Source organism: Penaeus chinensis, chromosome 20 (genome assembly GCF_019202785.1).
Source record: "Penaeus chinensis breed Huanghai No. 1 chromosome 20, ASM1920278v2, whole genome shotgun sequence".
In the NCBI taxonomy this organism is placed as follows: domain Eukaryota; kingdom Metazoa; phylum Arthropoda; class Malacostraca; order Decapoda; family Penaeidae; genus Penaeus; species Penaeus chinensis.
In genome coordinates, this window is record NC_061838.1 from 21,760,879 (window position 1) to 21,783,378 (window position 22,500).

Consider the following 22,500-nt stretch of genomic DNA (forward strand, 5'->3'; position numbering starts at 1 on the left):
GTTCTCGCCTCAGCGCTCGCCTAGGGCGCGGAGGCCACACCCACCGCCCACACGAGATTTGCGACTCCAAAACCTTAGGATTTTAATAAGAAATTTCTCTTTATAAATAATCTTATACTTTTTGTCATTTCCATAAATTGCTCTTTCTCCTCTTTAACAACAAATTATGTTTCATATATTTTTTCTTTTTTTTTTTCTACTGCGTCACGCTCAGTAAAGTTACAGATCCTAATTTAGATTACGTAAGTGAGCAATGTTAAAATTCACAGCTCCTTGACTCTTCTAATTTGTTTATAATAATTACAAAGGTAGAGAGATGAGAGCGAACGCCGCCGGGAAGGCCCGGGCGGCACCTCTCGCCAGTCTCACATGGAATGGCTGGATCAGCGGCTGTACGCTGCACTCACGCCAGCGCTCCGGCACCGGCGTGTCTCTAGAGGGTCCTAGAGGTGTTCTAGAGGGTCCTGGTGCAGCTAGTGAGACTACGGGGGAGGGGCTGGCTCACCCCGCCACGGGTGTCCGCTGAGCCACGGCCCCGCGCCCGCCCTCGGACCTCGCGCGCCGCCGCACCGCTGCCGCAAAGCCTCTTACAACTAATGCTTCACACACATATATAAAATTATATCTTTCATAATTACCGTAATAATATTAATAAACTATCAATAAATACGAAACAATGCCATTTGCCATTCACATTCACAAATATAATGATATCAAACACGAGAGAGAAAGCGCATTTGACCCTTGACTAGCTACGTAACTGAGTGGTTTGTGACAGGTGTGAGGCAGCGGCGGCAGAGCAGCGCGCGCGCGCGTCAGGCGAGAGGCGGCCATTGGGGTTTCGGGGGAGGGGGAGGGGAGGGGTCGCGTGGCTGCTGGGGAAGGTCCCCTGCTCGCGGCAGAGGTCGTGGCGGGGGTCGTCCTGGGGTCTGAGGCAGACAAGAGGCGTGTGCAGCGCGGTCGAGTGCGGTACACACTGACAGTTGGTCGACTTCTGGTGATGAGGGGGTCAGGGACTCGTAGAAACTTTACGTTATCTAAGACTAAACATTGTGGCAATACCTTAATAATAATTTAAAACGTGTTTTATCACCATATACTACAGTATGATTAAAAATCAATGACATGCCATATGAAAACAATAAATAAATGCTTGGCACACATTCGACTAGACTTGAGGCCATACATGCCTCTCACAACTAGACAGTACATGGGACTAAAATATTAACGCTTACAAAGCCCTACAGACGTATGATAATATGTCTTTTACAAAACCCTGTGGAAGCCAATGGTAGCTTCATTTCATGAAGATCAGAAGGAAGCATAAGAAAATACTTTCAATTCTAGGAAACATCTAAAGCTTCGAGATAGAAATATTAAATATTTACCGACATTTACTATCTGATGCATCCAAGAACTTGTAGATAAGATTATAAAATTCAGAGTATCTACAGAACAACACCTCTATGTATACATAGCAGTAGATAACTATTTCTTTGTCATTACAGTAGTCTAAACCTAGAGATAAGCTCAACCCTATGATTGATCCGTCATGTACTGAAGGTGGAGTATTCATAAAAATATCATTTTCAGTTAATCGACTAAAATATCAAGCCTTTTCCACGTGTTAGCCTCTATATCAAGTGATCCAGTCAAACAGTATAAAATGGTACGCATGTATACAATACTTCAGTTATCACAGTCACATTTCTGGTTCCAGGTGGAGCAATCCGATGGTGTCGATGCTTGAGCAAACAAGGTTGGCGCAGGGGGTCAGGCAAGGTGGGGAGTAGCGGCCGCCCTGAAGGGATTAACTGAAAATGTTGTACACTGACCTACACAACTGAGTGGGGCTCGGTCCACAGCGCTCGTGCTACCTGCATCTACTCCGCTCGGCTGCCGGCCGAACCCCACGTACACCGAGAGTATAAAGTGGTAACTGTCGTAACGTGTGTTCGCTGAGGGCGCCTCCCAGTCACGCCACCGTGGCCGACCCGCCCCTCCACCGCTTGTCTCCAGTGGGCCACGCTGCCACCACCACCCACGCCCACGCGAATCCTGCTACCTCGTGACCAACACCTGAGGGACCAACACCCGCTAACCACCAACTAGACTTGTACCACCAAACATTTTATGAGTATTACTATCATTAGTATATCTTCTATATGACTGGTATCTAGAATGTGGAAAATTACATGTTCATAAAGACAACATTAGAGGTGTTGGCACGAGTGGTAGAGGTAGGTGGTGGCGCAGTGGTGGTGAGGGGCGCGGGTAGCTGGTGGTGCTGCTGAAGACCTGGCCAGACACCGGGTGCTGCATGGGAGGCTGGGCTGATGGTGGCCAGCTGCACTATGGGCCGCTCCTGAGGGGGGGTCCTGGGGGGGCCCCGGCGGTAGAGAGCGGCTGCGACGCTAGTGGGTGGTCGCATCAGTGGATAGGGGCACGCACGATGTGGTTGGGTGCCACGTAGTGATACCCCACGCCCGCCATGCCCAGTCCTGCTGTCTCCATCGCTATCCTGGAACACACACCCACGTCACACACCACACCGCTGGCAGGATCTTACAGCGCTAGGCTCCTAATCGACACTTAACATGGCAACCGTGCGAACTGTGCGGGTTTAATCTCCTCGTTTAATTCTGATAAGTAATTAAAGGAACCTTCTCTTTAGTGGCAAAACAAAAAAGGAAAATAATAATAAACAGTTAGTCCTGTGGAGGCGACATAATACACCCGTTCCCGCCCTTGTTCCCTGGCTCAGCCTATTTGTGATCCCTAGCATTTCCCTTGCAGGACTTTAGTCTCTTCCATCATCTCTTGAAGCACTGAAGGTGGTTTGGTATTGAACTCTTAATTGTCACCAGAAACACCTCTTTAATTAATCTCTTCACTGTGACTTCCAGACTTTCAGTGGTTAATAACAATTATAAGAATAAAAGAAATGTTAGGATTTTAGTAATTGAAATTTTAGAAGCTTGTATCTTTTAGTTGTGAATAGTCTTCGATCAGTATGGATATGGCCAGTCAATAGTAACGGTTCTCTTAGCATGACTTGAGTATAATTTCTTCCCCACGTGCCTAAAGTGACCAAGAGCGCCACGGGTGTCGTGGCTCACTCCTGGGTGGTGTTGAGGGTGTTGGTTGGGATTGGTATAGGAACAGTGGTTGTTTGGGGTAATGTTTAGTTTGGCCGTGAGGGAAGGTATGTGACAAGGTAGGTAGGGGGTTCCCCGCGGTGAGGACTTACCTGGCGGGGGTGAGAGCGCAGGTGCTCGGGCGCGATGTTCACCAGAAGGCTGGTTGGCTCAGTGGCCACATGTCCCCTTTAGTGTTACATCTGTCCTAGGTTACTGCCGCTCCCTTCTACAAGGTGCCGCTCGTCGACCACACCAGGTGAGAGCTACATGCCAGTTATGAGGGGTCGACAAGGTATGAGTTGTAGAAGGGAGCTTTATTTTTTTTTTTCAAGGCAGGCAGGGTGGTGTAGAGGTGTCGGGCGGCGCCAGGTGGAGGCGGTAGTGGTGGTAGGAAGGTAGGAATCACCACGGGTCAGGATAGGATTGTAATGAAAGGCTTTATCTTCCTCAAACTTTACACTTGTTTAATATCTAGTGGAAGAAACATTCACATATTGAGCTTACGATTGAACACCAGTACTTCTAAAGAGACAATTAACTTATTGCAAAACTGTACATTCCATACATTATGATGAAAAAGGAAAACAGCTGAGTTTTGTACCCACATGTACTTTTCAATGAATTACTTAAAACACATTAAGTATGTAGTAGTAATTAATGCCATATCCTAAAGTGACTAAACCGAGCAACTACGGCACACGTGCTCAGCCTTTTGCGATGCTAAATTATGAGATAGACTGAGAGAGGGAGAGACAGAGAGAGAAAGATAGTGAGAGAGAGAGAAAGAGAGAGACAGAGAAGAGAGAGGCGGTGAATCTGGTCACAGTGCCCAGCTTTCCTCCAAATCCCCAAGCCGCTTTGGGGCGAGGCACTCAGGGCCGCTCACCGTCTGTGCCCTAAATCATCAACTAATTCTTAAAAGCTTAGTATGTACATCTCTCGCTTCAATACTCTTTTACTATATTTTTGGGGTAATATTTTTTTGGGACTTGACAATTTTTAGTCTTTTCTTATATATATATATATTTATATTAATTGTTAAAACGTGTGAATCTGAGACTGTCACCAGATGAACCATGACTAACAAACACAGTAACCATGCATGACGTTTACAGAGAACTCTAGGAAACTTGTGACAATGCAAACTTGCTTTCAGCTTCTTCTGCTTGATGCCGTTATAAAAAACAACAGGAAACAAAGAATCAATTGTCCTAACTGATATGTTTAGTTGAGAGGTGGCAGGTGGTCTGGGCTGGACTGAACAGCGGAGACCACCTTGTATAACAAGCAGCTGCTGGCCTAGTGACAGTGACCATCTGACACCAACACGCACAGCCCTCGCCACGCGCCCGCACCCACCTCGCATGGCTCGCGTCCCTGCCTGCTAGCGGGGTGAGCGAGCGCCGCGGGCGTGGGCGCCTCGTGTGCCGAGGACTGTTCCTACTCAGATCTGAAAAGTGTGACGCTCTCTGACCCCAGCGGCACGTGAGGGTGGCCCGCCCCCGCCGCCGGTAGCAGCGGGCGGTGAGGGCGGGCGCGGTGCCGCCGGGGTGAGGGGGCGCCGACACGCGGGAAAACTGAGTCCCCATGTATGTTGGGGCGCCACGGGGTTCATCAGGAGTGGAGGATGAGGACGCTCTGCGCCCGGAGAGGAGCGGGGCCCCCTGGGAGAGGATCAGGTCTAGTAGGGTGCGAACTTGCTGCGCTTGTTCTCCTTGGGGGTGCCATTAGTGGGCTGGTGGGCGGAGGCTTGGGCGCGGAGCTTGGGTTGGTAGGCCTTGTTGTGCCTGTGGGCAGCCGCAATACCGGCCAGGCCCTGGGAGGAGTCTGGGGCGAGCAGGGAGGTGAGGGAGGACAGGCCCTGCAGGCCGGTCAGGGAGGACAAGGCGTTCAGGGCTTGCGGGTTCTTGAGCAGCTGGGCCAGGGGGATGGCACTGGGGCTCAGCCCACCCGACCCGGTCGACCCGCCCTTACTTACTTCAAGCTGCGCCTTGTGCAGTTCCATGCTGGGGGAGATAAGGGGCCGCAACGTTATCACTGGCACACTACGCCGCCACACCGCCCACACACCCGCCCAGCACCCTCACACCAGCTCCCACCCACGCTCAAGTCCACTACATGTACTGCTGCTGACTACGTGGTTACACTCCCCAGGCCGCACGGCGCGGGCAGTGCTCGCCGCCGACGCCGAAGCGCGGGGCAGGCGAAGGCCCGGCCCGGCGGCGTCGGCACATGAGCGAGAAGACTTGAGCGTGGGCAAGGCAAGCGGCGGGGGCGTGGGGGGGCGGTGCGGGGGCGCGCGCGGCGAGACCAGAGGAAAGGGATGAGATAAGCCATGTTATCGCTTCATGGAGGTACGATGCTCCATTGGATTACTGGATTATCACTTGGACTTTTGGAATAATGGATAAGGACGTCCCCTGACAGGTTGTGGAAACTACTACTGTACAATGACCAAATGACAAGAGCACATACTGGAGTGACATGTAAGGGACACAACCTGGCAGTGAGACGACCATGTAAGGATAGCTGACACATCGGGATATGACTGGGTATGAAAGAATGAGAAAAAGCTTTCAAGAATTCTGAATACATAGACTAGGATTTTCTTGTGTTGGATCATTGTGCTATATTCAGCTATGTTGGAAAATTGCAGATATTTAATAAAATTCAAACAAAAAATACAATGTGTTGAAAACTAGTGTTACGCAAAGAGCTGTAAAGAAAGAAAGAGTGAGAAGCAGAATTCATGGTTAACGAAACAGTTCACACCAGAGTACTGAACAGAATAAGAAATAATAAAAGACTTTTTATCGCAGAAGCCTAGCGGACAGGACGACCATTAGTGGTATGACTGATGAATGTTAGCTTAATTCTGATCTGCTGACACTCTGGAAGAACTGAAATAAGCAGGATCTGAGCACAAGCAAAGAACAACTACAGGGGAATTGGTTTAATGCCCGCACTCGCCAATGCATCACAGTGAAACTTTCTCATTGCAGTACATTGAACAAAGTGATGGTTCTGACACGGCCAGGCCAGGCAAGGCAAGAGAAGTGCTGGCTTGGCCGTCCGTGCCTGGCGGGTGCGGGCTCTAAATGGAGTAAAATGAAGAGCGAGAGAACTAAAGGGACGAAACAGCAATCTGATGAAGAAGGTCCCACCACCCGGAAGGAAGGAGGCGCTCGGAGGGATCTCCGCACGGGAATGTCATGCATGGGGAAGGACGAGGGGACGGGGGACGAGGAGAGGGGAGGGGAGGATAACTGTATGTGAAGATAGATAAAAGAAGAGAAAAGAAAAGGTGGAGAATGAAAGAGAAATAAAGAGAGAGATGACACAACCACAATTTCCCAGCAAGACAGGACAGACCCAGGACATCAAGGGAGGGTGTGAGGAGGGAGAGGTATTGGTGGAAGGGAAAATCGGGTACAACAACTTACCAAAAAGGGTCGAGGCCGGGGGCCGCCTCAAGGTATGAGGTCCACCGGCTTGCCAACGCCAGCTGCAAAGGCGCTTGCAGCTAGGGCAGGCCGGTGGACGCAAGGAAAAGACACAAACCCCATTCCCACCACACAAGATGCCCAAAAGCATTCAAAGCGTCTAGGGTAATGTTTTGACAACACCGTTAACTGTGAGCCACAAAGATGAAAATCATAATCCCAGTAAATGAACCTTGACCGCTTGGCGCATAGTGTGTGGACAGGGCAGGGCAGGGGCTCCCGGCCTGGACTCCCTTCTGCCACGGCTGTGGAGAGGTGATGTGTGGATGTGGGCTTGCGATTGAGGCCCGATTGAGTGAGGACTTTTAAAGGACTTTGAAGGATCAGAGGTAAAGGACAAGGGACTTACCACGCGAGAATGGAACTGCACTTTTGGCGTCGATAATAATAATAAATAATAATAAATAAATAATATCGATAATCATAGTAACGGTATCAATAATAAATAATCATAATGCTTTTTTCAGTAATCATAATAAAAAATAAATAAACAAAAATAAAAATAATATGAAGAAAATATAATGGCAAGACCTGAAGCCAGTCGTTATAAGGTTAAGGAATACTGAGGTTTTGGTCATCGTTTTTGCTTTTGTTTATTGATTTAGCTCATTTATGGTTGGCTTGAATGGGGGAGCAGAGGCATGCAGGCCCCTGTCCGGTTCTTGTGTACCAGAACGATGTTAACCAGTACATACCTTCAGTCCTTACGGGCGCTGGGACCTCACAGTACTGTGGAAATAGACCCACACGCGTCAACACATGACCAGTGGGCGGTTGTGCCGCGAAAAGTTTGCCATCACCCACACATTATCAACAAGTTTGCGATGCAAGACAAAACAACTAGACCTTTTATTCTGATTTTACTGACGCAAAAACTGAAAACTTTTTTCCTCTGTCTTCCCTTCGTATGCAGGAGTGAATGGTTTACAACAGATTCTCTGGGCAAAGCACAACCCTCCACTTGGTGTAGGAAGTTAGCCTAGTCCTGTGGATGTGTTACATAGACCGAGTAACATGAGGCAAGAGAAGTGTCTGGGTGGTGGAGTGGAGTGGCGCAGAGGGGGGGCGGAGGAGCTGGGGTTGAGGGCCGGGCTTTTACCTGGTGTTGATGAGGTACTGCGCGAGAGCCACCTGGTCAGCGTTACCCTTGATAGTGATGGTTCGGTCTTGCTTGCTTGCGTCTTCTGAACCGTCATCATATTTGCTAATGGTGATCATGGCGCCTGTGATTTGCCTGAAAGTTATGTCCACAGTCAGTGTCCGATTCAAAGGCAGTCACACACACACAAGTACGGGCATGCTTAACATTTAAATACACGTGTTTGCTACTTATTTGTTTAAGTACAGAACCATTCATATGGCATGCATACTGTCTTTTTTACACAAAGGATTACTATACGTTTACCGTCTTATCCTATATAAATATATGCAAATATGAAATGCACTGACAAAATGCATTGTGGTAACTTCAAAGTAGTGCAACGCTTTTCAAAAGTGTTGACCGCGACGGCCGGTGGGCGACGCTGCGGCGGCTACTCACCTGATCTCGGCGATCTTCGTGCCTCCCTTGCCGATGATGCAGCCTATGAGCTCGTTGGGCACCGTCATCTCATGAGTCTGTGAGCCGGGACCCGATCCTGCGGGGGTCCTCAGCTGCGAGCCAGCGAGGGCCGCCAAGGCTGCATCAGGGGGGGAGGAGAGCAAAAAATTAACATTCGAAGGTCTAGTACCAAGGAAAGAACATAAGAATAGGAGGGAAAGTGACACCTGACGGCACCAACTGCAATCACGTGAGCTTATCCACACCTGACTGCTTATAATGTGTGGTGATGCGGAGTTGGTGCCGAGAGGCAGTGCCAAAATCAAGTAAAATCAAGAGGCTGGTGGTGTCTGAATCGAGGGAGGGGGGGGGGGGGGGGGGTTGGTACAAGTGACGGGGCGGCCACATGGCCCGAGCGAGCGGGCTACTGCGCGTTTGAAAAAGTAGACCTGTTTAACGTGACTAGAGGCTCTTGACTTCAAAATCTCCAAACATAATATGTTAGATCTCCCAATGAGGGAACGACAGAAAAGAAAAGGGCAGGAGAGAGAGAGAGAGAGAGAGAGAGAGAGAGAGAGAGAGAGAGAGAGAGAGAGAGAGAGAGAGAGAGAGAGAGAGAGAGAGAGAGAGATCTGTGCCCCTTGTACGGATTTAATCTTATACATCTATTTCTTTACGTTTTGCTCGAACAGATCCCGATTACGAAAGGATCGAAAAAATCCTATTAACTGAACGTGATACATAACTAGATCATGTGGATACTTTGCACTTGGAGGCGAGCCAGTGTGCGTGCACATGTGCGTATCCCTGTGAAATGGCGTGCGTGCTCGGCGACGAGACCAAGTGCTCGGAAATCCCCTTCTGCAGCGCCTGTCGCACTAGCACTTTTCCGCCCATTTGCGTCGCCTCCGCCGGCCTTAATCGCCGGGATCCGCCTCGGTGCCCGAGTCGTGGCGGCAACTTGGGGATCCGAACCCGGGCGCCGTGACTGCCATTCGCTCATTTCACTTCGTTTTCTTTTTAGATTGGGAACATCAGGCTTTCCATTTACAAAAAAATATTATGGCGATTAATGGCTCAAACTTAAACCACAATGAAACGACAATATATAAATGTAGCCACAAAATATCCAGGTTAGAACCATAACTGCCCAAGTAAATATAAGAAAAGAAAAGAAAATGACAGTACTTTATGAATGTCTTTTTCTGTTTATCTGTTGCTGATTAATTTGGAAATTACCAATTACCTTGGACAGCGAGTCCGTTGATCTCAGCCAATTCAGTTTAGGGCTTCATACTGGAGTTGGGGCGAGGCGTACTAGGGATCCGCGTGAGGCGAGGGCGGAGGGCGGGTGTCAAGGGGGGGGGGGGGGGGTAAGTGTGAAGGGCTCACAAGTGTGCATGTTGATGGGCTGGTAAGACACGACCGCCATTTTCACGCTGCCTTGCATGAGTGTGCGCGCCTCTCGGGGCTGCGTGCGGCGCGTGGCGGGCAGGTCAGCACAAAAATTTGGCACAGGTACATCTAATTCCCCTTGCGCTCGAATGCCAAATATTTGCTAATTTCAGACCCCTGTGGCCCTTCTAATTGTCCGAGAGGCGAGCATGTATACCGTGCTCGGGTGTCAACCTACCTGGCACTCCTCACTCGCCCGGGAGCTAAACAAGGGGATGCCACCGCTCGGGCACTGCGCTCGGCACCGCGCAACAATAGGTCATGCTGAGGCTTACCGCTATTTACAGAGAGCAACACCATAAGGCACCCGCGCTCGCAAAGTGTTTAACCCTTATACACCAGCGGAAAGTTTCCTTGATTAATGCTCTGTGCGTTTGAACTGCCTCCCTTGTATGCGTTGGGGAGCGAACTTAGTAAATGGTCAGATATACAAGACATACCACCCGCTGACTCAGAAATAATGTAGGGTGTCCGACTGATAACAAGAAGTCAACATATCAAATGTAGTAAATGCAGTAAAATAAATCTAATAAACTGACTAAAAAAAATGGATAAATACACATCCTTCTCCGTATCTCCTATTTTAAACGAGTGGTTTGTTTCGCGTACAGGAAAAGAAATGTTGAAGGGGCGCCTCTTACAAGACAGGTAAAATGGCGACGGGGGGCCGAGTGTCCTACAAGTACTGTAATTATACTTGGCAGGAAGACAACTGCCAGAACACATTTACTCTACCGTAAGTGCGTTGCTACTTCAGATCACGGGTCTCACTGACCGACATTTACAACAATAAAACATCTACCTTAACAGGAAAATATAAGGTTCAGCGTAGTGTACTCCATTATAAGAGATACCCAGTGAAAGAGGAACATTGCATTATACTTAAAGAACTCGGTGATCTACGCACGGGTGTCGACACTGTGAAACACTAAAAAGAAAGACAGATAGGAAAAAAAAGCAATGGTAACACACACAAGAAATAATAGTAAAAAAATATGAGCGATTGAAAATAAAATACACATACACACATACAAGGAGAAGGGGCTAAGGAATGGCAGAGTGACAGACAGACAGACAGACAGACAGACAGACAACCAGACGCGGGACTTTACCATCAGCTGTGTTGCCGGTAGGGTTGACAGGGTTGGCGCCTGCGAGGTTTCCTAGGCCCAGAAGACCCGCTAAAGGAGAGTTACCAAGCTTGGACATCTGGAGAGGTGACGGAACACAAAGATATACATTGTTAGATCACTATATTCTGTTGTTGTGCCTTCACACACTAAGCAACGTCACTACCCAAACTACATACTCGGGGTCAGTCTACAACAAACTGTGGTGATGTTACTGTATAAACATATTTCTACAGCAACCCAATCTACTAAAATGTGTGTGTATGTAATACGTATATGTATATATGTACGTATGTATGTACGTATCTATATATATATGCATATATGTATGTATGTATATATGTATGTATATATGTATGTGTGTATGGTATGTATATATACACACTCTCACACACTCACACACTCACACACTCACACACTCACACATATATATATATATATATATATGCATATATGTATGTATGTATATATGTATGTATATATGTATGTGTGTGTATGGTATGTATATATACACACTCTCACACACTCACACATATAAATATATCATATACACATGTATATGTATGTTTCAATTTGTATATATGAATATCTGTCTATATAAAGATGTATTTGCATACACACTTACAGACACGCGCATACGCATATATACACATACATATAATATATATATGCATACATATATATATATATATACAAAGATAGATACATACATACATTACACACACATACAAATATGCATTAGATATATATATATATATATATATATATATATATATATACATATACACACATATAAATGCATATAATATACATATATATACATATTATATACATACATATAACATATATATACATATATATATATATACATATACACACACATATAAATGCATATAATATACATATATATACATATTATATACATACATATAACATATATATACATATATATATCTATATATATACATATATACATACACATAACATATGCATGCATATATATATATATATATATATATATATATATATATATATATATATATATACACACACACACACACACACACGCATACATATACATATATACAAACATACACACATAATATTTATATATATATATATATTATATATATGTATGTCTATTATGTGTATATGTATATACATGTATACACACACATGTATACACATATATATATACAAATACACATACATACATATATATACAAATACACATACATATACATATATATAATATACATATATATACATATATATATATTACATACACATTCACATTCGTATATATACACATATATACAAATATATATATATATATATATACATATACATATACATATGTATAGATACACATACATATATATCCACAAAGATACGTATACATATATGCGCGCGCGCGCACACACACACACACATATACGCACATACATACATATACATATATTATATATACACATATATATATATATTATATATCTACATATATGTACATATATATATATATATATATATATATATATACACACATGTACATATATATGTACATATGTGTATATATATAATATAATTTATATACACACATATGCGCATATATATATACATATATTATATATACATATGTACATATATGTATACATATATTATATATACATATGTACATATATGTATACATATATTATATATACATATGTACATATATGTATACATATATTATATATACATATGTACATATATGTATACATATATTATATATACATATGTACATATATGTATACATATATTATATATACACATGTACATATATATACATATATTATATATACACATGTACATATATATACATATATTATATATACACATATGTACATATATATACACATATATACATATATTGTATATATACATATATATACATATATTGTATATATACATTTATATACATACATTGTATATATACACATTTATATACATACATTGTATATATACATTTATATACATACATTGTATATATACATTTATATACATATTTTGTATATATATACATAGATCATATATGTTCACATACATATGTATATGTACACATATGCATATATACACACAAAAACACACACACACACACACACAGTGTGTGTGTGAACATGTATACATGTGTATACATGTGTATACATGCATAGTTACATACAAATTAGTTTTAAAATGTATAGGTATACCTGTGCATACACATACTTATATACATATGTATACACATACTCATACATATATGCAAGTATGTGTATGCACAGTTATACCTATACATTTTTAAACTAATTTGTATGTAACTATGTGTACATATAGGTGTGTAAATATATATACACACATATGTATATATACATATATATATGTATACACATATATATACATGTACATACATGCATTAGCTATATGTATGCACACATTACATACATTACATACATTACATACATACATTACACACACACACACACACACACACACACACACACACACACACACACACACACACACACACACACACACACACACACACACACACACACACACACACACTTATATATATATAATCAGCGCTACCTAGCTTTGAAAAAGATTTAATGTGTTTAAATTTAATGTACATCTAAAAATATTTAAAGAATGTATGGGACCTACTAAAGATTTAAGATCGAAAAGGGAGAAATTAAGAATTCCTAAAATGCTCTCTTGAAACTGGTGACTGGAATTCGTCCCATCTTCACATCAATCAATCCAGGAGGTGGAAAGTACACATTTATACTCTAATTGGAAAAAAAAATCCAAGACGGCAATTGGAAGCATTAAAAATAAATTCAAAGCTATTGACCTATACACCTTAATAAAATGGGAAAAAATGTTTTTAAAAGTATGAACCTTAAGCTATGACAATAAACAAGTCCCCAAAAGCCACCTGGCGGGGCCCCTCCGTCAAGGAGTTAGAACGGCGTGAGGGCCAGGCGGAGCAATGAGTGTGACAGAAACATTCTAGCCGTGTTGCTGGGGCTGGGGGCGCAGCGGGCCTCTTCTTCCTCTCCTCGGCCCCTAAAGGGAGTCTTCCTGGACAGAGATTTTTTTAAGAAAGGCTTCTTGGTTGGTTGTTGGTCTGGTGGTTTGGTTGGTTGGTGGGTTGCCGCCTTGTGGTTGAGGATGTGGTAGAGGGAAGGGCGGTCGAGCGGTTGGTTGGAGGAGATGAAGACGGTGGTGGAGCCGCTGGGTGGTTGGTGGACGTCCCTTTTCCCCTGATAAAGCCGCCACGAATAAGGAGGAAGGGGAAGGAGAAGAGAGGGGGCATCCGCCCCCACTCTCTCCTTCCCCAAGCACCTTCGACGTGGTCCTCGTCAGGGAAGAGGTTGGAGAAGAAGGACGGGGTCGAAGGCGTTGAAGGTCGGGCGTCGAGGGGCATCAGAAGGTCGCATTAGTGAGGAAAGCCAAGGCGAGGGCGAGGGCGATGGCGAGGAGCCTAGAGGTCGAGGCGAGATGAGGCGGAAGGAGGGCAGGGGAGGAGGAGGTGGAGGAGGGACATCATCGGACTGGATACTAAGATAATATTCCTTTTACGAGATGTGAGAAAGAGAGAGGTGGAGGGAGGGCCTGGATGAATCGAGGGGGCGCTCGACAATCAACACGAATCTGTTTGTTTGAATCTGGCCGTGAGTGATAAACTTATAGCCAGGACGGCATCCTTGCAACAGCTTAGAATTTGTAAGTATCTGATTTCAAGTAGTTTGCACAAAAAGGGGCCCGGAATTCAAAAGAACCGAAGACAAAAATTCTGATTTCCAAACTTCTGAAACTTGTAACACTGACAGAGGGACACAGAATGGGTTGTTTTCTGCGTTGGGTCGGAATAGTTGGCAACAGGGACATGTTTTGTCATTTGAATAATTTTCATACTTAATGCTGGGAGAATTAGGACCATTAAGTTAACATCTGTTATGCATCCAGCCCTGATTGCAATATTTGAGTTTTAAAAGTTGGCTCCATCCCCATCAATATTCTCTCCATTTCTCTCTTTTCTCTATGGATATCCTTCCTTTAAGCACGTGTAGGAATAAGGGAAAGGGGGCGAACGGGCAAGGAGTGCCAAGGCGCCATCGAGGTATCGATAAGGCACTCCTGAGGCGGGGGGAGCGAGGCGAGAGCAACACTAACATTGGGAGGAACAAGTTCACCATGCAAGAGGGGGATTACTGGTAAGGGAGGGAGGGGGGGAGGTTAGGGTTTCGGAAGGTGATGACAATGGTTTCGGCTGGATGGATGGGCGTGGTAAGGTCGGGGTGGGCGGGGTTGGGAGACAAGGTGGTCAAGCGTCAAGCGAAATGGTGGAGGGCGGGGCAGAGGAGTGAGTGGGGTAAGAGGGAATGGCTGCATGTTGTCAATCACACCAAAAGAAGCCCACACCAAACCTTAGCAGGTGATTACGAGTGAAGGAGCAGTCACTGGTCTCGTGAGCAGAGCAAGGGCATGAGGCCTTTGAAAGGCGCGGCTACGCGTCCCTGGTTAGTCCAAAGCTGCCAACACTGACACCTGCGGTTAACACACCTAAGAGTAGCATGGAACCTGGGCTGTTCTCCTTGCACGTCGTAACCATCCGCAAGGGTCTTTAACGATCATTTTTATTGCCGTCATTATCACTTCATAATCTTTACTGGAGTACAAGCGTGGCGGGCAAGTGTGTGTGTTGGTGTGGTGGCGATGGACGCCTGTGGATGGCGTGAGGTGGAGGCTTAGGGCGACTTTAGGAACAAGGGGCGGTGTGGATACGGAGAGGGGCGGGGGAGGAGGCGGTGTGGATACAGACAGGGGCGGGGGAGGAGGCGGTGAGGAGTTAAATGAAGTGGAATGAGGAGGAGACGGTGTGTGGGCGGGGTCCTTCGTCAGGAAGTGTGAGCGAGTCCCTGGCGCGAAAGGGGTGTGTGTGGGTTGTGGGCGTCGGCGAGGTGAGAGAGGGAGCCCCCGCGCCCGCACGCCCCCACAGCAGGCAGGGCGCATCAAAAGGGCCCTTCATCACGCGGGGTCGCGCACCTGAAGTTCCAGGTGCCTTTCCCTGCCTCATCAGCTAAGCCCTAAAGCCCACGCTATCACAACTTACAGTTCCAAGAGTAATGCTATACCGATTATTTATAAATTCTTACTGAAACACTACACGACTACCCACAATACATGCAGGTTGGCAGGCAGGGAACTAGGGGGCGGGGCGTGGTGAGAGGCGTGGGTGAGGGCGAGGGTGAGGGGGGGCGCGGCATGCAAGGTCAAGGAGTCAACTGGGCAACACTAATGAGGTCGGGTAGACGGAACACGTCCGGGTCGGGTCGGGTCGGGTCGGGTCGGGTCGGGTGGGCGGCGAGGGTCCAACTGGGCATGGGGCACACGGGCACTCGGGCGGGGCACGGCGGCGTCACTTACATCCTGGAGATGCTGCAGTTGTGGTTGTGCCATTACGCTGATATGGCCGTTCTTCAAGTGTTCGGGTGGGTGGCCCGGGGGATGGCCCGGCGGGTGGCCCGGGGTCGTGATCTGCAAGTGGCCCGCATGGCACGGGTGGTGGCCCGCGGGCGTCATGATGGCGCCGTGGTGTGGGGGGCCTGGGGAGGGCGCCGTGGAGACGGGACATGGGGCCAGGAGGGGGCTTAGGGGGGCCGCCATGAAGGGGCCGGGGCCGGGGGGCCCCCCAGGTGGTGGTGGGGGAACAAAGGGAACGGTACTTACATCGGGCGCTGAGGGCACTGCATAATTACCCTGGATAGTATAGGCCTGGCCGCCGGCAAGGATCACCGGACCCCCGGCCACCTGGGGTTTGGGGCGGTAAGGGATCGTGGCGCCTTTGGGAGGGGACTGAAACGGCACAACACATGGATTAGAGCTTGCACAGATGTGATCGACTGCACCAATAAGACAAACTATCATCTGCAAATCGACAATCATTGAACACAAAAATATCAACATCAGTGAGTCATAATATTAGATATTCCGATACGAGTTCTTCACCCGCGAGAGCCGCTGGTGACGCCTTACCTCTAGCATAACGCAGCAGATGTTGTAGATGCACTGCGTGATGGCCTCGGACGTGCCCGACACGGTGACTGCGCGCTCCGTGGAGTTGGGCAGCATCTCGGACGCGACCTGGATGGAGGCGCCGGTCACCTCGCGGATCTCCTTAATCTTGGAGCCGCCCTTGCCAATGAGCGAACCGCACTGCGAGGCGGGCACGATCAGCCGCAGGGTGATGGGGGGCCTCTGCTGGCCGCCGCCGCCTCCTGCGCTGCCGTTGTTCTGGTACATCTGACCAAGGAACTGTGGGGGGGAACAGCAGCGGTTACAAGGGGCACGCGGAAGAGGTTGTACATGTAAACTGGAATTATTCATTTTTTAAAAGGAAGTCAGAATAAGAATAACTTAATGAAGGCCCTGATGAAGGAAAAATGGCTTTAATATCCTAACACTACAGCTCAAGTAATATTGACAATATAGATGTAAAGATTTCTGGTAAATTAACATTTCATTAATAATGATAATGATATTAATGGTTATAATAATACCAATAACAATGATAATGATGATAATAATAATAATTCTAAAAACAATAACAAAAGTAATGACTTCAGTAATGATATTAACGATACCATCGTTTTACTAAATATGATTTTAATATGCAATGTCATTAATAATAATAAACAAAGACTATAAAAATGAACAAAAGCAATAATCCCTCCAATCGCAGAGTTTCCGCGATAATCGAGTACGAAGTTAATTACCAAAACAAGATCCACAGTAAGAACAAAGATAGATCGCGAGTATCATCAGCGAGTTGGCTCATCCACAGCCTCACCCTCCGCCCCCTTGTTGGCTCGACGGAAAAAGGAAGCAAGCAGGCAAGCAGGTAGACAGGCAGGAGAGTAAACAAACACTTGCCCGAGCGCTGAAAGCTTCTGTCCCCTCCCCTCCAATGGCAGATTTACAGTTACAAGGGAAGCAGGCCCCGTTTCCCTCCACTCAATGCCGAGGTGCGACCACTGACACCTGGAGGACACCCTTGCGCCCTCTCTCCTCCCCCGTGCGCGCGCGCGCGCACACACACACACACACACACATTTCTCTCTCACACTTCTCTCTCTCTCTCTCTCTCTCTCTCTCTCTCTCTCTCTCTCTCTCTCTCTCTCTCTCTCTCTCACAACTAGGGTGCGTGCACAAAGAACATTTTGGCCCGAGTTAACGCTGCCTTTCAAACACCCTGTCTGGTTATATGATATTCATCACCGTTGGGTTTGTGTACAAGGGCTTCGTCCGGGCTCCTGCTCAAGGTTTTAATTAGGGAGCCAAAAGGCGGAAGACTGGCCGGGCGGGAGGCTTCGGCGGCGAAGAAATTGCAAGAACGGGAATAGGAATAGCAATCCTTGAGGAGGATAAATGGTGCGAGTCGCCGAGTCATATAGGTCATGAAGACGGACAGCGTGTGATCGAAAATGTAGAGGCACGAAAACCGATAAGTCTTACGCAGGAGGAAGGGAACAAGGTGCAGGTGAGCGGGAAGGAAAGGAAAAGAAGGGGAGGGAGGGAGAGAAAAGGTAAGGGGAAGGGGCCGTGCTTTATCATCAATATCAGGAAGTAGCCTCCGCTGGTCGTGGTTCTCACACTCAGCACTATCGGAGAGCGCCGGCGGGAGGGCGACGCGGAGGCCGTGGAAAGCTACCACATCGAGCCACGCGTTTCCCTCGCTCACCAGCGCTCGCGCCGCGCCGCTGTGCCGCCCCACGCCGGCCACGGTCACCTCCCGGTGCCTCCACGGCGTTGGCGAATTTTACAGGGAAAGCGCGCACTTGAGGGGGTCTTTTCATCTTGGGAGAAGCTCTGTAAACACATACATGCGTGTGTGTGTGTGTGTGTGTGTGTGTGTGTGTGTGTGTGTGTGTGTGTGTGTGTGTGTGTGTGTGTGTGTGTGTGTGTGTGTGTGTATGTGTGTATTTGGATATTGTGTATCTGTGAGGGTGTGTGCGTGTCTAGACATGTATGTGTATGTATATGTGCTTGTGTGTGTGTTTATATTTGTGTGTATGTATGTGCGTGCTAATAGGTGCGCGCGCGGCAGTGAGTGGGTGACCGTGTGCGCGCGCATGTGAGTAAATAAGAGGGGGGGGGGGGGGGAGCAGAGCTGGTTTACCAGAGACTACCTCTCAAAATTACGCTTCCTCTCGCTCTTTGGCGCTTGTTTGTCTCGACCCGATTTAAAATTCATGGGAGGGCGCTATCAGCCTCCCTCCAGCCTCTTTAAAGTTACCTGCCATCTCTTCTCCGCTCCCCCCTCCCCCCTCCCCATCGCTGGCGATTCCCGGGTCGGCGGGGCCAAGTGGCGGGGCGAGGTCACGGGGCGCGCGAGGAAGGCACCGCAGGAAAAAATCCTTTTCATCCTTCTATCTCATACTGCCTCCTCAAGGGAAGGGGGGCGAGGAAGGATAAGGGGAAAAGGAGAGATGGAGAGCCGAGGGGCAAGGAGAGCAAGACGGGGCATCAAAAGTTAAGGACGATGTTTAGGTACGATAAATAAATGATGGCTTCGCTCTTGCCACTTTGCTGGCCGGCGCTGGATGGCACTGGTTGCAGGGACGAGGCTTCCGAGAGCACAAGGGAAGCAAGTGCCGCTTCCACCTACTCTCAGGACACCCGTCGAACGCCGTGACGTCACAGCCTCGCTTTTCACTCCCTGCCGTTTGAAAGCAAAGTGGAAATGGACACGTGTGCGGGCCCCACGTGTTCGCCCGACTCATGAAGGAGAGTGCCACTTTGCGCGAGAAAGGGTCAGGATACGCCCGCTAATGCAATAGGCAAGATAAAGCTGTAAAGCATGAACCTGTGCTGTCATTGTTAGCGACGGGGGGGGGGGGGGGGGGGGGGGGGGGCAGGAAGAGAAGAGAAGAGAAGAGAAGAGAAGAGAAGAGAAGAGAAGAGAAGAGAAGAGAAGAGAAGAGAAGAGAAGAGAAGAGAAGAGAAGAGGAGAGAAGAGAAGAGGAGAGAAGAGAAGAGGAGAAAATAAGAGGAGAGAAAATAAGGAGAGAAAATAAGAGGAGAGGAGTGGAAGAACAACAGGAAAATGAGGAGTGGCGTTAGAATTAGAAGGAGTAGGAAGAGGAAGAGGAGGAGGAGGAGGAGGAGGAGGAGGAGGAGGAGGAGGAGGAGGAGGAGGAGGAGGAGGAGGAGGAGGAGGAGGAGGAGGAGGAGGAGGAGGAGAAGGAGGAGGAGGAGGAGAAGGAGGTGGAGGAGAGAGGAGGACGGGCAGCAGCAATAGGAGGAAAAAAACACGGAAGAAGGCGCAAGCAGCCAGGAACCAGAGGGAAAGCGAGAGCAAAGTGAATAGAGAGAGGAGCAATGAGAGAGAAGAGAAGCGGGAGAAGTAGGCACGGAGGCTTCCACTGTTTGCACTCTGTCCATTAATAATGAGTTCCCCCGCCCTCGCTCTCCCTTCGACTTCCACTGCTGCAAAGAGGAAAAGGAACTGGGATGGAAGGGGAAACACGAGCAAGGGGGGAGGGGGCGCAGGAGTGAATGGCCGTGCGTAACAATAAAGAGAAAATGATGAAAGGACCGGAGAGAGCTACAAACAAACCGGAAAAAGACGAAGCGAAGACGAGGAAAAAGACAAAAAATTAGACGACGAACAAGAAAATGAAGAGGAAGGAGGCGGAGCGACAGGATGGGCGTTTCCGTGTGGGCGGGGCGTAGCAGTACCTCTCCCATCTCGCCCCCTCCCCCTTCCGGCACCGGCTCTTCGCTTTGCTTTCCTTGAACAATCTTGCCCTGTATTGTTTCCCCGGGCGCCGCTCGCCTGATTGCCTCAACTATATTTCTCAGTCAACTAAGGGCGTCAGAGCCGAGGTTCTCGCCAGAATAACGAATGTGCCTTTGCTCGCAGGTTATGAGACCGGAGAAAAATTAGCGCTTGCAAGCCCTCGCTACAGAGGCCCTCTTCTTAACCAAGGCTTTCATTAACGTATATGCTTGTCTAAACATCAGCCCGAGTGCGTTGCTGAATCACCCTTTGCCGAATCCCCCCCTTAATCAAATGGCTTACTTCGCTACGCACACGAAAACAACTGTAATAAAAAAAACTGCTCTGCATTACTGCATGGTTCCTCCCCTCCCCTCCCCTCCCCTCCCTCCCTCCGGCCGCGTGACGGACGTGACGCGGGACTCGAGTGTGAAGGTGACACGACCTACAGCTACAAGCACCACCACCGTGACGAGGCAACATCTATCGGAATTCATGACGGTGTTGACTCTGCCTCGAGGGAGCGTCTTCTATTCTCTCTTCATTTCTCTCCCTCCCGATGGGCGACGAGCTCGACCGCAGCGCCAATCGGGGTCGACGACGGCCGCGATGGAAGGGAAAATTCAACTTGGGAATATTATCGCTACAACTTACCTCTTCGAACTTGGCACATATGAGTTTGAAGGCTGTGAAGATGGAATCCGTGTTGCCAGTGACGGTGACGATCCTCTCCGGGCACGAGCCATCGCTGATGTTGATCTTCGCGCCAGACTGAAAGACAATAAGCAAACGTTAGTTGCGTGCGCATGCGCTTCGGGTGTGGGAAGTGAAGGATGTTCCTCTTAAGTATATAAACTCTACGTGTAGCATCAACACTTACAGAATGCATCTCAATATCGGTAAAAAAAAGACACAAATGAAGAAAAACACAAACAACCAAACAAACAAACAAACACAGACACACACACACACACACACACACACACACACACACACACACACACTCACACACACACCCTCTAAGAGCCTCTGCCTCTGCCGCTGCCACCAGACACCACTCCAAAACGACCGCAGAACTGAACAAACCCGCCACTTAGTGAAAATATCCGCGAGCGGACCACAGCATCACCCTGTCCGCTGCCCGCACCCCCGCACGGCGTTGCTGCTGCATGCGTTCTCGGATTCCGCCGCCTCTGCCCCTCCTTACACTAAGGGCAGGGGAGGGCAGGACAGGGAGGGAAGGGAAGGGGAAGGGAGGGCTGGGGAAGGGAGGGGAGGGCAGGGCAGGGGAGGGGGAGGGGAGGGGGAGGGAGGGGAAGGGAGGGGAGGGGGAGGGAGGGGAAGGGAGGGGAGGGGGAGGGGGAGGAAACAGGCCGGAGACAGAGTGGGAACGGGAGAACTGCGCCAGGTAGATTAACGAGGCTCAATCAACTGCCGCCACCAGGAAACGAGTTTACCTGTGGTAGAAACAGGTATCGGGACGGCAATAAAACCAGACATGCAGCGTAATCTACAAAATGAGCCGAAGGAAACGAGAAAACGGACTCTTAATTTAATGTCGACGTCGACTTCTATTCCCAAATGGAGAATGGCGAGGCAGTCGATACAGACGGCGGTGTCGAGCGGAGTCGACGATACACAAAACCGACTTTTCCTCAGCCGGCACTCATCGACGGGGCTCTTGCTGACGTCTATGGGGCGCTGGGCGAAAGGAAAGGAGGGGCGAAAACAAACCCAAAAAGAAACGAAGAAAGAGGAATAGATTACAGAAGAAGAGAGAGAGGGAGAGAGGGAGAGAGAGAGAGAGAGAGAGAGAGAGAGAGAGAGAGAGAGAGAGAGAGAGAGAGAGAGAGAGAGAGAGAGAGAGAGAGAGAGAGAGAGAGAGAGAGAGAGGGGGGGAGGGAGTTAGGAAGAGATAGAGATAGAG

The 22,500-nt window shown here is 47.8% G+C and overlaps 1 protein-coding gene across 4 annotated transcripts in view; it reads right to left on the reverse strand.

The window, feature by feature from the left end:
* Window positions 1-3,583: 3,583 nt before the first annotated feature.
* The window catches only part of LOC125035763 (poly(rC)-binding protein 3-like), a 51,711-nt gene continuing 32,794 nt past the window's right edge, over window positions 3,584-22,500 (reverse strand). For 2 of the 4 annotated variants that reach the window (XM_047627967.1, XM_047627966.1), the window contains exons 4-10: window positions 21,228-21,344; window positions 16,829-17,107; window positions 16,220-16,648; window positions 10,751-10,847; window positions 8,184-8,322; window positions 7,743-7,877; window positions 3,584-5,146 (exon numbers count right to left, since the gene is read on the reverse strand). In XM_047627967.1, coding sequence (XP_047483923.1) covers window positions 4,822-5,146; window positions 7,743-7,877; window positions 8,184-8,322; window positions 10,751-10,847; window positions 16,220-16,648; window positions 16,829-17,107; window positions 21,228-21,344 — 1,521 coding nt within the window. In that variant the 3' untranslated portion in view covers window positions 3,584-4,821. Of the gene's footprint in view, window positions 5,147-7,742; window positions 7,878-8,183; window positions 8,329-10,750; window positions 10,848-16,219; window positions 16,649-16,828; window positions 17,108-21,227; window positions 21,345-22,500 lie in introns of all 4 variants that reach the window. The other 2 variants (XM_047627970.1, XM_047627969.1) reach the window with 2 other exon arrangements.